Source organism: Pygoscelis adeliae, unplaced genomic scaffold, assembly GCF_000699105.1.
Source record: "Pygoscelis adeliae isolate BGI_AS28 unplaced genomic scaffold, ASM69910v1 Scaffold189, whole genome shotgun sequence".
NCBI lineage: Eukaryota > Metazoa > Chordata > Aves > Sphenisciformes > Spheniscidae > Pygoscelis > Pygoscelis adeliae.
Window position 1 is genome coordinate 152,829 of NW_008825543.1, and position 15,261 is coordinate 168,089.

Consider the following 15,261-nt stretch of genomic DNA (forward strand, 5'->3'; position numbering starts at 1 on the left):
ACCATTCCATAATCTTTTCTCCCTCTATGTTAGAAAGGGCTTATTCTATGTAAAGAGATGGTGGTAGGACATTGGTGCTGAAACATGCCAGGTCATTATCACCTTTCCCATGGAGATGTTGAATTTTCAGTTACAGGATGCCAGAAGAGTGGGCAATTGAATATATATTTATCATCCTCACAGAGTACATGTTTTGTTTGAGCATCTGTTTCTAAGTATTAATTATTTAATGTTTCTGCTAAAAATTAACTTTTACACTTTTATGCAAAACTTCAACACACTGAGTGTTGTGGCAGTTGGCATTGTTTCAGGTTGTACCTTTGATTGCTTGAGGGCTATATACAATGTAAGTAATTTTTTGTACATAGCACATAGGTCCCGGAAGGGAGGGCAGGGGGGCAGAGAGAATTCTTGAGATGAGAAAGGGTGGAGAGTGGGCCACTGATGTCTTCAGTGCTAGTTCCTAACCTCTGTGAGGTACAGGTTAGTAACTGCTACTTTTCATAAGAAATTGCATGAGTGAATGGAGACACTGCTATGGATGGTGGCAAGAACATCAAATATTCCAGCGTCACCCTTAATGAGGAATGAAGAAGAGCAAGAACTGGATTTTCAGGAGAAAACGTAAGGAAATAAGTTACTTCCTGCTTCATTTCAGCATCACAGTACCTTGTGAGTAAGGTCTGCTATTCAGTACCTGGTTGAAAGTTTGTAGATATCACCCCACTGCTAACTAAAGTGTGTAATGTCAAACCTGCTGTGCTCAGAAGAAGAATGGCACACTCTTAGCAACTGGGTTTATGCAGAGGCCATTAAAAGACTTTACAAGAGTCTTAGGGCCATCTTGCCAAGATAGGACATTTCTTATTTAATACTTTTCATCTGTTAACTATGGAATGCTATGTAAACTTAACATATGCTTCTCTTAGGACTGTTGCTTTTTCTGTCATCTACTTTCTCTCGTTCGCACACTGAATAGTGTAGGAGACTATAAAAATTAAAGAAGGGAAAAAAAAAAGCCCTGCCCTATTGATTTTTCCTAACTGGTTATGTAGTTGTCTCTGGATGCTGTTAACAGTCAACCCCTAAAATGAACTCTTCACAATAGTTCCCTGCTTGCCTCTGGGCTTAACCATGGAATGGCACCTCGTGCTGCTCCATGAAAAGTAATCAAGTTAAACTCTTGGGAAGGTAGATAAACAGTTTTAAGGTCTAATTGGCACTTGCCAGCACCATGAGGCTTTTCCCAAGAAGAAATACTGATGTTTACAGTAACACACCAAAATTTTAAAAGGTCAAAGAATGTATAGCAGATGTATGCAACTTCCCTCCCACACAAACAAAACTGAAACTTTATGTTAATACCAACAAAAGCAGGAGTACATTAGTAGGTGCATCGTTGGTTTCTGCCACCTTCTGGTTTTGCTGGAAGCAAAAATAAACAGAAAGACAAATAAAAGATCTATGCCAACAGCTGGGTGTAGAGTGGCTCTGAGGGTTATCAGCAGGTTAATTCTCTGTGGGCACAATGGCAATCTTTGAGTATAGTTGGTGGTTCAAGCTGGGCATAACAAGTTGGTCTTCATCTTCCTGGCTCTAGGGGTTGTTTGGGTCTATTACTTGCCAAAATAAAGCAAATCTCTGCCTGGATAACTGAAAGAGCACGAATGCTGCTCTCCTGATAACCTTTGGATAAATCTGTTCCACTCAATACTCCACTTTAAAAGTGAAAATTGTTTTTCATAGACGTGTTTGCAATCGTTGAACAACTAAGAGCACTATAGTGAAGTAACCCGCTTTACAAGGCAAAACACATGGCTGGGAAGGGGTGAAAAAAGACAAAGCTATTGGCAGTGATTTAACATTAGTGGCATGTATTACCTGAAAATTGTATTCAGTGGGGTTTTAAACCTTTAGTGCATCTACACAGAGCTGCAAATTCTTAGCTCTGAAATAGTTTTTTTTTTTATACATGACACGTTACATAGTTAAAAATCCTTTTACTACCATTTAATTTATTTACACACTTAGATTTTTTTTTTTTCCTGGCTGCATTTGCAAAGACATGCAGAATGGTAGTGCTGTTCCTCAGCCAAGGAAGCATGGAGAATTTTATTTTTTGTCAGCCCTGTTCATGCCTTCACTGTAGTCTTGCTGTCCCGTCTACAGTACTCCTGGATCAGCAGAGGTGACATTTACTTGAGCAGGCACAATTTAATCAAACTGTGATTTCATCACTCCTGTTGTAGGTAATAGAGGTGAGGGGCAAAGTTGCAACTCTGTCACTGGATTCTATAAGCTTTTCTACTTTATTTTGGAATCACTTAAATCAGGTGGAAACTAGCTCTCATTCTCAGGGACTGGTTTAGTACAATCATAGCTTGCCACAGATTATCAGGTCTAATGAAACAATAGCACTCATGAGGGGCAGGGAGGGGGGAATCTCAGTGGAAAGGAAACATTTGTTAGTTTACATTTATTTCCTTACTCTGGGTCTGCACTTCTCACCTGTGCATGTTCAGCACACAGGGTGGGGCTCTGCTCATTTTCCCATGCACAAGGGAACAGCTGAAACAGTGGGGAAAAGTTTTTTCTGAGTTTCACTTTAAGTTTGATGGTACTACACTCCCCCTCTGGAGAACAGAGTAGCAAGATTTGAAGCTTCACTGATTCTTCAGTGCTCACAGAGATAAGTTTTTCAAACAATGTACTTCAATAGAAAAGAGAGGCTTACTCCACTAGCGCAGGCATGAAAAAGTATGCCTAATGAACACAGGTCTGGACAACAGTGGTGAAGACACAGATCTATAGTGTAGATAAGCAAACTGTATGTGCTTAGTCCCTGTTGACTACACTGAAGCTAGGGTCCTCAAAAAACCTAATATTACATATATGGAAAAATACCGTTGCTAATATGAAGGCTGTAAGTATATGTCAAAATCTAATTAAAGTGTTCAATACTAAGAGTATGCGTTGCCTTTTTTTTTTAACTCTGAAATATATCAGCTGTTTTGTCTCTGAGCATCTCTTCACAAAATACTTGGGATTTATGAGCAAAGGCTTATACATACACAGTCATTTCTCCTTCTTCCCCAAAGTAAATTACAGGTGGGTTCTAAATACAAACCTGCAGACCTATGATTCTGCTCTGTGCATGTCACAGAACATCCAGTTAATTGAACTAACTAGTAATACACTAACTAGTAATACATCTTTAGAATAAAACTTTGCGCACACCAACTTGCAAACCTGTTATGAAATACACTTTTATTTATGTTTAGTTGTGAGCAGAGAGGTACATTTCGACCGCATTCTGTTGGAAGCTTACATGTTACAGAGCTTCTGTGGTTTAGTGCAATAGTTTGTCCTAACCTTCTCATGAACACAGTCACTATAATCAGTGTTGCATTTACCACACTTGCAGCTCACAGCCACAGGGTAGGAATAATAAGGGGTGGTGTGATGAGGACAGCCCGGAATCAGTGCTGTTTGATACAACATTTCTTTGTATGTGCACACGTTCTGGGACAGAGCACTTTTGAGTAGCAGCTTCTTGCCATTGCTGTCCTACAAAGGAAAAAAAGAAATGTGTTGTTTCACTGAAGCATACATGAGTGTCAGAAGACTTCCTTTGACGTTTTCTCAAACGTGCAGAAAGCAAACCTCTTTACACTTAGATGGGCTCTGATATTTTCAGCATACTTCTTCTGTTCAGATCTGTAATTTTGATCTGCATGTGATTGGGGCTCTCTACCCCTGTAGATATGTTCACCTTACTTCTATGGTTTTAACTAACCTGCTTGGCTCAGAGTGCTAACAGTGCTTTGTAATCGGTATTGGCTACCTACTGACCAAGGTGGAACTTAAAATGCTGTGTTGAAAAGTGAAGCTCAAGCATAGTGTTTGGCATGCCTACATGCAAGATATTCTCCACAGCTAGCTGTCATAACAGTTGTGGGAGTAGAAGTTACCCAAGTCATTTACATTAAATAAGAGTGACTAAATATAATCTGCTTCTCACCTGTTCCATCCTGACCCCACAAACTGACTACAGAGGCTCTGCAGTGACAGCAGCAGTCAGTTCTCTGCTATGCCACTGGTGTTACAAACTCTGTTGTTCTGGAGTCTTGGCATTTCTCATCTATACCCTTGCAAAAAGCTAACCTGAAAACATGATGCTAGTGTGATTTTTCTGTCTGTGACAAACATTATTAGAACCGGATCATATACACACAATTTTCCAGTGAGAATAGGCACTTGTTTTGCAGTGATGGCCATTATAGAAACAACTGCCTAAAACAGAGTAATGCCTTGTACCCGAGTCATGCAAAATCCAGCGCAGATGGTGGTGTTGATGGCCAGGCAGTAGGCACATTCTCTTTTCTCCACATGGATTATATACTCAGAAGGAGCACAAAGTGATGCTGTTTGATCGAAAGTCAGGCCAAAGAGGAGAGACATCACAAAGAAAGGACTCATGCTAGATGGGGGAGAAACAAACAAACAAACAAAGCAAACCCTAAGTAAAATTAGATATACCTTCCAGCCCTTTTCTCAGAATTTGACGAGAACAGTTATGATAGTCACAGACTAGAAGTAATCTTAACTTTTTTAGCTACAGCCTGACAAATTCTTTCCAATCTCAGATGTTTAATTGAAATAGTACTAACCACTAAACAGAAAAGAATGGTAAACAGGCCATTAACAACAAATTCACTTTTTCCCCACTAAAGCATATTACATGGAACTTTTCATTAACAAGTGATAAAATGCTGACACAGAAAAATCACAGGAACTAAAGGATTTGAAAATGTGACATGTGAGAGAACATGAGCTCTAGAATTGACCAGAGATGCTAAAATAATCTCACTGGTTTAAATAATTTTCTAAAGAAAGCATCTTATAAAATGTTTGAGAGAAAAAGAAACAGCTGTGCATATCAAGCATACCACTGTATTTTTTACTTTCCAGTTGGCTTAGAGGCATGATGAAGTGGGAACACTACCAAGAATTAAATAATAGATTCAAGCAAATTACAATTAAGAACATCAGCAAAGAGTTCAAATCAATGAATCCCCACTTTGTCTGTTGTGCTGACCTCACTTCTCAGACCTGCTGGGGGATCCTGAGAACAAAGCTTTGATTAGCTCCGAGACAATTCCAGGGTCTACTCTATAAACTACAAACTTTAAATGACAGCATCTACAAACATATGGACATCACCCTCTAGTCTCTTCCAGCTGTCAGTTTCCCATAGCAAAAGCCATTCATTACACAGTCTGGTTTACCCTGTAGCTGCAACAATGCAAGTCTGGAAAGACCAACCTCTTGTCAGCTGAATTCTTCCCTATTACAGGAACCTGATTCTGCCTTGCGCTGGGAGAGGCAGTGACCCAGCACAAGCTCTGTGTGTGCTTTATACTCTCCACGCTAATTCCAGGCTGATCTTCCTGTTTATATAATTGCATCTGAATTGCTGCTTTCTTATCGCCAAGTCATCTATTGAAAATTCATACTGAACCACAAAGCAAATGTGATAGGAACAAATGTGTCCATAATATCCTAACCTGGAAACTGGAGCTGGAAATGTAATTATTTTAACAGTCATTCTCTTCTCAGGCTTTTAAACTAACCACTGCTTTAAAAAAGTTATTATTGGTTAATTTAATCACTACATAGGACAGCAACATCATGACAGGAAGGCTAGCATGGAAATGGAGTCATCCTGAATCACATATGACTAATTCTACACCTATGTTTTAGGGAAGTTTAATGAAGTCTGGTTCACTCAGTTTGCTCATTACCAGGCAGGCACAACTGGGAGATGCAGTGCACATAAACACACAAAGTAACAAATCTCAAATCAAAGCAATTGCTCTGCAGTGTGGTTAGGTACAGCCTGACTTACCTACTCAAACACACTGAGAAATTACCTGGCCTTGAACCTACTGAGCAAATATTGAAGTAACAAGCGATTCACTCCGAAATAATAATTGATAGGGGAAAAACTTTCAAGAAACCACTCCTTGTAGCACAATGAGAAGCAAAATATTGCACCAACACCAGTGAAACTGAGATATCCACACATGAGGGAAAAACACTTGTATTTAGGGCTTTGTGGAACACCTGGGAGGAGCAAAAGTAAGGGTAGAGTCAGTATGCACGTCTTGCACTGATTCAGCACAAAGCCTCTGTCCTCTACTACTTCATCAGCGTCTGGCCACCTTCTCGCTGTGCTTATTCACTGCAGCTCTGTTAACACCTACCCTTTCACTTAATTGCCTAACTACATTTGGACTTAGGTCTGATATATGTCTTATGCAGGTCAACCACATTCTTGATTTACGTAGCCATAAGAAATATGATAAAGTTGAGTCTGAGCTGGTAAATATGGTCACTTTGGGCTGTTGGAGGAGTGATCCAGTCAGTCCTGATTGGTGTTTAGCTAATTCCTGAATAATATTGTCTCCTTTTCCTGTGGTTTCGGACTACTGCACACAGCTTTGTGTCCTGGACTAATTCTCCAAGGGTTTTTTTGGATAACATAATAGAGTTCTTGTTCTATTAAGACTAGCCAAATGCTTTCTGTTTTCATGGAGTCTTTAATTATGGGTTAATTTCTACCATATAACTTCTCAGGAATTAAATATAACTCTTTCTGGCTTAAGGACATGAGCAGAGCATTAATTGTACTCTCAGTAACATCTGTCCATCTACACTTAGCAACAGAAGTATAACACTGTTATTTTGCTACTACTCCAATATGTTATTTACCTCTATATTTTTCTGACATATTTTAAATGCAGTTAAACATACAGGTGATATGAGTATACACATACATACATGCATATGTAGATAATACATGTATATACACACACACTAGATATACATGTATACACTACATATATATGTATGGGTTTGATTATTTAAAACTTTAATCACAGAAAAGAATGTTCATTCTTGGAAAATCTTAAGAGTATTTCAAAGGAGACAATGATCCTGAAAGGAAAAGGAAACAATTCATAAAACTAAATCCTGGAGAGGACAAAAAGTGCCCAAAATAAGAATAAAAAATGGCATTCTTAAAGCAAGAATATCGCATGTGACCCTTGCATGCATAGCTGAAGTAGGTACAGCTGATTCTTTTCTCTAAAGATTTCACAGTGATTTACAAGCAGAGCTTTAGGCAATTTGACCTATATTTGTATACACTGGTTCTGACAGGAAGACCCCCCCACATCCAGGTTTAAAGAGTCCTCAACATATCCTATAAGAATATAGGCAGAGGACAGATCAGAGTATGAAGGCATATATCCTTTGCTGTTTCAAAGTACCCATTTCTCTGAAAGTCTATCATAGTGAAGATGAAAAAGAGAATGCAACAATAAAAACTATAGCAATGAGAAAAAAGGAAAACAAACAACAATCACCGTTAGAAGCGAGAAAATGTAGAAACCTCACATGGGAAGCTGGAGACTGGGAAATAAAATTCTGTCAGGACAGAGGCCAACAGTAATGTCAAGGGACATCACTAGATGAAGACAAGCTGTTTATGCAGGGTAAGTGCAAAGTCTTCAGTAAGTACATGTGCATTTGAAAATGTAGTGGCTGAACAACCAACATACACATATTTGCAACAAAAATTATTAAATAAATAGTATAAGGAATAAATAGTTTAAAATCAACATCATTAGCTAGCTAATGCTAATTTCAACAAGTCTTGAAATACTGCGGAAATTTCAAACATTAAGAAAAGTGTTAATATTATGCCAATATTTAAAGAGAGAATGTTGACCCAAGTAACTCTCAACCAGCTAGCCTGACATCTATCCCTGATAAATCAGGTAAAATAACAGAAAGTTGATACAGGATTTGAGCAATAATGAATTAACGGATGAGAACATAATTAATGCCTGTCAAGATGGTGTTACATAAAATAGGTCATGCCACACAAACCTGATTTCATTCTTTGAGGTGATTACAAATTTGGTTGTTAAGGCAACTACATAGATGCAATGTCCTTAGTTCCATCTGTCCAGAGCTCTACTGTCATGAAGATTTAGAGCTATTAGGCAGAGCCCAGTGTGGTGTATGCTGAATGTTGGGAATTATTAATTGCTGGAGCAGGTAGTATAATTTCAGCAGTGCATTTATTCACTGCAACTTTTTTACCCAGCCTCTGAATGCATTGCAGTGCATTACAGAAATATCTGACCAAGTATTAAGAATGAAAATTCATTTATCTCGAAGCACAATAAATTAGTCTGAGCGGACCTTGAGACTAATGTGACTACTGTTGCTCATGCTCAGGTTAGCTCCACACTGATACAGACACAGAACCTCTTGGCTACTACCTCTTCTTTGCTGGCATCATGTTAGCCTGCCCATCAGTCAGAGGTGCACTAAACATCACCAGAGTGAGAGACACATTCACATCTCTTCAGTAATTCACACAAACTATTACGCTGGTAGAAAAACGTTTCCTTGATTGTCCTTCTGGATGTGACCATAGAGTTCATTCACTACTGACCTCTCTGAACACTTGATGGGAGTGAGAGCGCACTACCTACTGGGAGCAGCAAGACAAAAGACTTTGGCAGGACAAAGTCCAGTGTGGCAATCGAGTGTCTGAGGCTTCTTTCATACAGTTTCCTAAAATCCATAGTTAAAAGTCTGATGCTTATGGATCCATTTCTTTGGTTGCCCCCCCGCTGACCTGCAGACTATTCAGTGATAGAAATTTTTAATGTGCTTTTACAGCCATCAGCTTTGCAGCCCTGTTCTGGAACAGCCAGTTACACTGTTAATTATTTATCTTTAACCTTTCTGTTAACTAAACCAATCCATTCACTGACATCAGTTATTTTACACTTTCATTAAGTGAAAGACGGTATGCTGGTGTTCTACAAGAAGTGTTTTAAGTGGTCTCTGTAAAGAGAATTCAGTAATCATAAAATTCTTGGGTTCATTACCCAGGAATCTCTGTAATGGGCTTGAGAAATTCAGTGCATACCAGAAGCTTGTATGTAAAAGTAATTTAATAAGATTCTCTGTCACTGACCAATGCCTAAGATAAAAGTAGGAACAATGAGGAGAAGTTATCACACATTATTCCTCCTCGCTCTTCCCTTGTTAGTAGTACAACACAATGAAAACTTTGTGATCTTATGAGCAGGTTAACTTATAGAGTTAACTCTTGTTTTCACTGCATATAGCACCGTGGATATTAAAATAAAAACATGTCCATGCTTGCAAACAACAGAGAATTAGAAGCTATGCTGATGAAAAACAGACAAAGCGAAATCAGATTTCTAAAAAGATTAGTATTCTGGTAGAGGAATTATTTCCAACCCCATCCTGTTGCAGACCTCCACTGATAAAAGGAAATAAGATCCCAATATGCTGCCATAGAAACAAGTGTTTTTGCCAGGTTTTGCATTTAAACAGACCATGGCTGCTGAATTTCCAAAGCTAATCTGTCTATTGCAAGTCTCTGTAATAGCGTGAAACGTAGCTCTCATCTCTTAAATTTATAGATTCACAGATGACTGCTCTTCTCTTTCTTTCCTAGGATTAGCTGTAGCATTTCCTATCAACCACAGATTAAACTAGCAATTCTCTTTGTTGCATATCATATGCCAACAATCTCCATTTATGGTCTGAAAGTACTTCATAATCCTATTTGCTGTTTGGCTCATATGATAGACCACTTTGTATTTGGTTTAATTTCTTTGAAAAGTGCTAGATATTTCTGTTATTCTAAGATACACAACGGCTACACTGAGGACAAAATTAAAAAAAACCCCAAACAACAACAACAAAGACAAGCCTTCCACAATATTATCAAGGATGAATGACTATACCCACCCAATATCAAAACAATGCTAAGGGGTAAAAGTCACAGACACTTTTCAGTTTCTAAGGGTTGTATTGCTCTCCTGATTTGACTGGCAATCTGATAAGCAGTCAGTAGGTAATCAGACAAGATCTTCACTGATGAAGATCTAGTATGGAGACTTGACACTATGCATGTACAATTGACTTTTTTTAGACCAGAATTTAAGCTAATAATATATGCTCAGTACGAACATTGGGGTATGTTTGTTTCTCCTTTCAAGCTTTGAGCATGCAGCCCTGTCAGATGCTGCTCTTACCCAACATGCATTCCTCTCCTAGGCAATCTCACATGCCCACCTGAAAAAAGTGTCTACCACAGCTATGACAGACTGTGAAGCCCACCAAAGCGAATGCCTCCCAGTAAGGAAGCCACTCCAAGATTCCAACTAAAAATTTAAATGGCTGTGAGGAAGGAAAAGGGAAGACTCTTTTTTTTTCATGAACCCTCCCCCCCGACACTCCTGGTAGAAGCAAGGCAAACGAAATTAAGTATTTTGGTATCTAGGGACAGAAAAGGTTGTAGGAATAACACTGTTATTTGTACTGTTTTTTTCTTATTGGAGACATTTAAGAACGTAGCAATTTTTTTAAAAATCCTTTTAGTTTAGAAATTTAAAGGAGTATTATTATTATTATTATTATTACAGTTTTAGAAATAGTTGTCCTTTATAATAACTATCACGCATACCTGAGGATTTTTTAAATACATCTTTTTAATCAAGATTTTAATATCTCCCTTACATATACTTGGGGAAAACTGTTTAAAGCGATTCTTCCAGTACAGCTTCAGATTCTGAAAAAGCTACTTTTTAAAGCCACTGTGAAGTAAAATCAGCAACTGCTGACATGTAACATTCCCCTTCCTCTCATATTACCCAGTTAGTTTCAATCGGATGAGGTCAGCACTAGTGCGGGTATACTGACTAATCTCTAACCCCAGTGCAGCTTCACTGGTTTCCACGGAGACATTCCTGTATTTTGCCCAGCCCTTCAGGGTGGGTATTGGAGAGCCTGAATGAACAGGCACACGCTAAGGCATTTGGATCTGTTACTCAGTACTACCTGCGAGTCCATATACTCCTGCATTTGTCAGCTTGGGTGAGTCCTAAAAGTGTGATTTTTCTTAAGATCCATTCTTATTTTCCGCACTCTATTTTGCACTCTCTGCTCTTGCAGCTTTTAAACAAAACAAATTCTTAAATACCATTTGGAAATAACTATCAGTAGTGTCAATTATAATGTACCTGGAAGTGCTTGCATATGCTAGCCCTGTACTGTAGTTTTAAATTCTGGCAGTGGTTACATTCTTCTTTTTTAAGTAAGATACAAAATGTGGATTTTCTCAAGTTGTCAGAATAACCTTGTGGTCTGATTTGAAATACTTGGAATATTGTATCAAGTTTTGTCACAATTCTAGAGTATTCCATTTCATGACACAGTACATAATAAAAAACACTTGCTACAATACGCTGTACATTTAACAACAAAGAAAACAGACCAGAGAGATATATTTTTGGACCACTTGCTGGGGGAAGGCCTTTCTTTATACAGTGCTACCACAAGGTATGAGTCTCTTGCTGAATCTCTCAGTGTTATGCAGTATAGAAGTTAAATGTAAGTATTGGGTAATAACAGGGGTTGGAACATTCATTTTAAAAAAATTTAACTTTTGAGTAAACCCCCAACACTCTGTACTAATGAAATAACAAGCTAGTAATTTTGAAATTTCCTGTGCTTAATAAAGCCATGATGGACAAGTGATACTGACTTGACATTTGAATATTTTATGAGAGATCCAAGACAAGCATTAGAATAGCTAAATGCTCATTATTTGTCTTCTCAGACTTCGAACTGAATTTTTAATTCAACTTTTCAGGCTTTCCTTTCTTCTGCTTTTGTTTTAGGCTGTTGTAACAAATATAGCCAGGATAAGTATTTAAATTGAATCAGCTCTTTTTTTAATACATACATTTTGCCATCTAGAGACCCAGGGCTACTCAGTTACCCATTAAGTAAATTCAAGGAAAACTATTATTTCTTCCCAAGGCAATTCAGAAAAAGAGGAAAGAGCAGATTAAACAAATAAATCTGCTGCTGAACAAAAAGAGACAATACAATGAATGGAAATCAACCTATGCATTTTCCAATCCTTCTCACTTGTTGTTACTTTATGGCAAAGTACTTTGTTCAGGCCAAAGATTATATATTTCACATAAAAGAGACCATACAAACAAAGACACAGAGTGGATCTGGAAAAACAACAGCAACAAGTTTTATAGCATCCAGTATTTCAGCTAAAGTCAATCAAACCAAGGTGCAAAATGCAGCTATCAGCTAGAATACAAAAAGGATCAGAATGGATAGAAGCATTTCCTCTGCTTTAATAACCACATTACATCTGGCACACGTTGCATGTAACACCATTCACCACACTAAGAAGCCTTCCGATATCACAAGGCTCAAGTTGGTTGTCACTCTGCCACCTACATTTCCATCATTTAAAAGAGCTGTGAGTCAAGCAACATCAGAAGTGCTGAAATCAAGCAATCAGCTTTTCACAACCATACCAGTAAACATCCCTGAAGCTCCGACTCCAAACCACACAACCCAGGCTTCAGGTAGGTGTCACTACATACGACAGCAGCATTTCCTTGAATTGCTGGGGCCAGACCTGATTATTTTAGTTGAAGCCACAGTACAGATGAAGAGCTGTATCAAGAACTTGATGACAATGTAAAAGTTTGAGGGACTAGGACATACCGTTCTGTGAATGGGGGGGACTGAAGAGGTGAGAGCAGGAAAGCGACAGCATCTTCCTTAGAAGAAAAAGGAAAAATATTTGAAGTGCTAGAGAAAAATAAAATTGCACACATGGTAAACAAGGATGACAGGAAGAAAGCAAGAAGATGTGGTAGGCCAGAGCATTGCTCACCCTCCTTGAAGAAGTATTTGACAGAAAAGGAACTGGAGAACTGTGTTAGCAATGTTATGAAGGAAAGTAATAATATATACCAACATTTCCAAATCTTGTTTTAAGTGAAGGTAACCTGATATTGACAATCCTCCTGTTGGAAACTGCAGGTCCTCAGCTGCTCCACTGAAAGAAGTAATAAATTGGTATCTGCAGTCATTATCAATTATATTCTTGCTTGGAAGACATATTATACCTCAGACACTGAAGGCCACATCCTCCTTAAAACTGATTAGTAAAGACCTAGAGTAAAAAGAAATGTGACGAATGTATCATGTATATGTATTTCGCTGGAAATAGCACTGAAAAAAAAGAAATATTCTGTTTAATTGATAACTACACTTATTGGCACACATTAATATGCATTTTAAAACCTTGTGAAAAAGACATTTAGAAATAAGCTTATCTTACTAATACTTTTAAATAAAGCATATATATAAAAATATATATATTAAAAAAAACTTTAATTGTAGTAAATGTGACTAGCCAATAACAAATATCATGGCTAATGTGAGAATATAGCTTTTAAAACTTTAATAAAATTCCACAGACAAAAGCATCAATATTCACTGCTATGAATAGTTGCTAACTGGTAGCTTTCAATTTTTACTTTTTTAAATTGTGTGCTACCTGAAGGATTCGCAAGCCAAAGCACATGCACTTTCTAATTTTCATTTGCTTTTCCTATGCAAACTGGATTAATGCCTAACATAAAGTTGTTTATATTTTCAGTTTTATTTACCATATATAGTCCATTCACAGAAACAGGCATAGTATGAGGCAAATATGATTTTACCTCCTTCCTAGTTGATTACATTTCCTGTAAGCTTTCTATAGTGGTACTAACAGTATTTTTGCAATTTTGCAGATGATTTATACACTACATCACATGACACACTCATGATATCAAGAGGATTATATGATGTACCACGGATTCACAACCCTGCCATGACAGTCCTGGAAAATAATGAGGTCCTAACTGATTACTTACCATTTGAGTCTAGATGGGGGCAATGCAGGCTTGAGTTTTTACCTGGTCAAGTGGAAAGACTTTTCTCCACCTTCAAGACATTTTAATTACCGCAAGACTCACTGTAACATGCAGAAACTCCTACAATAGTTAACTAGCATTTCTAATTCTTACTGCTTAAGTTTTTTGTCATTTCTTCTCCTACAATGTCAGATACTGTACATATACCACTATACTGGAAATCATGTTTGGTAGATACCAATTTATTTTTCATGTAAAATCTCAATGAACAATCATTTAAATCCTTTTTTTTTAGCAAGGCATTCAAATATCACATATTCTGGAATTAGCAAAGCTACGAATGTGGATAGGCTAGGCTTGATGTGGATTTTGAATCTTAACTTCCAGATTGCAAAATTACAGTTCATGGATCTATATGTGAGCCATAGCCGAGAAGACTAGATAGTAGAATTATACTCAGAAACAACTGGAATTTTTATTTTTGATTGCTCAGTAACTAGCTTAATAGTCGAGTCTGCGTATCTGTTGAAGATGTCCACAACAGCAACAGTCAAAATTAGAAATATGCCATCTTGAAATGAAGTAACAAACCTTGGCAGGTATTTACATCTTGTATAAAACACCACCCCCTATTAGAATAAATGACAAACTGCACATATATGTTGTGTTTCCAGTGACTGCATTTTCTTCTTCTTGCAAAGTAGCTCAAGAGATATTAGGAAGTATCATCCTGACCTAAAATGAAGAATAACTGACTTTGCATGACATTCTCTGTATCCAGTCAAAAAATAAGTAAGTAATGTATCTGGGAAAGGTTTAAATGGATTATTTCACACTACTTATGGTGAAATAATCTTTCTTGGAAAGAACAGACACCTGGAATTTGTCTGTTATAAGCAGCTTCTCTGTTCTCCATTTGGTCTGATTTATACTATTTAAGCAGATATATTATAAAACCCTCAATATTCCACAAACATATGAAATACCTTTCCAGCAAGAAAAGTCATTCTAACTTCTCAGAAAATTTGCTTGCATAACAGATTCCATCTCCAAATATGGAGAAACCAGTATATTCTTTCAGATCTTTGGATGTTATTCTAAACTATTCTTACACGTACATGGCAGAAGCTGTTAGTCCTTAGGAAGGCTGCCTGGTGATTTGTATCTCTGTTCTAATACATAAATCAACAACATTTGGTCCCACACTTTACGTTTCAGAGAAACAATTTAATGACATCTTAACATTGTTTTTACAATCTTAAAACGTGTGCATATTTTATTCCTTATGAAGCTGCAATCTTTTTAAACCGAAGTAATTCTATTGAAAATTCAATTTTAAAAGTTTCAAAACTGTTCTAACATACTGAAATAGTAGCTACTGAAAACAGTCTAAAAAGACAGT

At 37.4% G+C, this 15,261-nt stretch overlaps 1 protein-coding gene across 1 annotated transcript; it reads right to left on the reverse strand.

The window, feature by feature from the left end:
- Window positions 1-3,241: 3,241 nt before the first annotated feature.
- TSHB (thyroid stimulating hormone, beta) lies at window positions 3,242-5,414 on the reverse strand. The gene is made up of 3 exons (XM_009331912.1): window positions 5,326-5,414; window positions 4,318-4,480; window positions 3,242-3,567 (listed from the first exon to the last, which is right to left on the reverse strand). Exons 2-3 carry the CDS (start codon window positions 4,477-4,479, stop codon window positions 3,325-3,327), a joined length of 405 nt encoding a protein of 134 aa, XP_009330187.1. The 5' UTR covers window position 4,480; window positions 5,326-5,414; the 3' UTR covers window positions 3,242-3,324.
- Window positions 5,415-15,261: the final 9,847 nt, after the last annotated feature.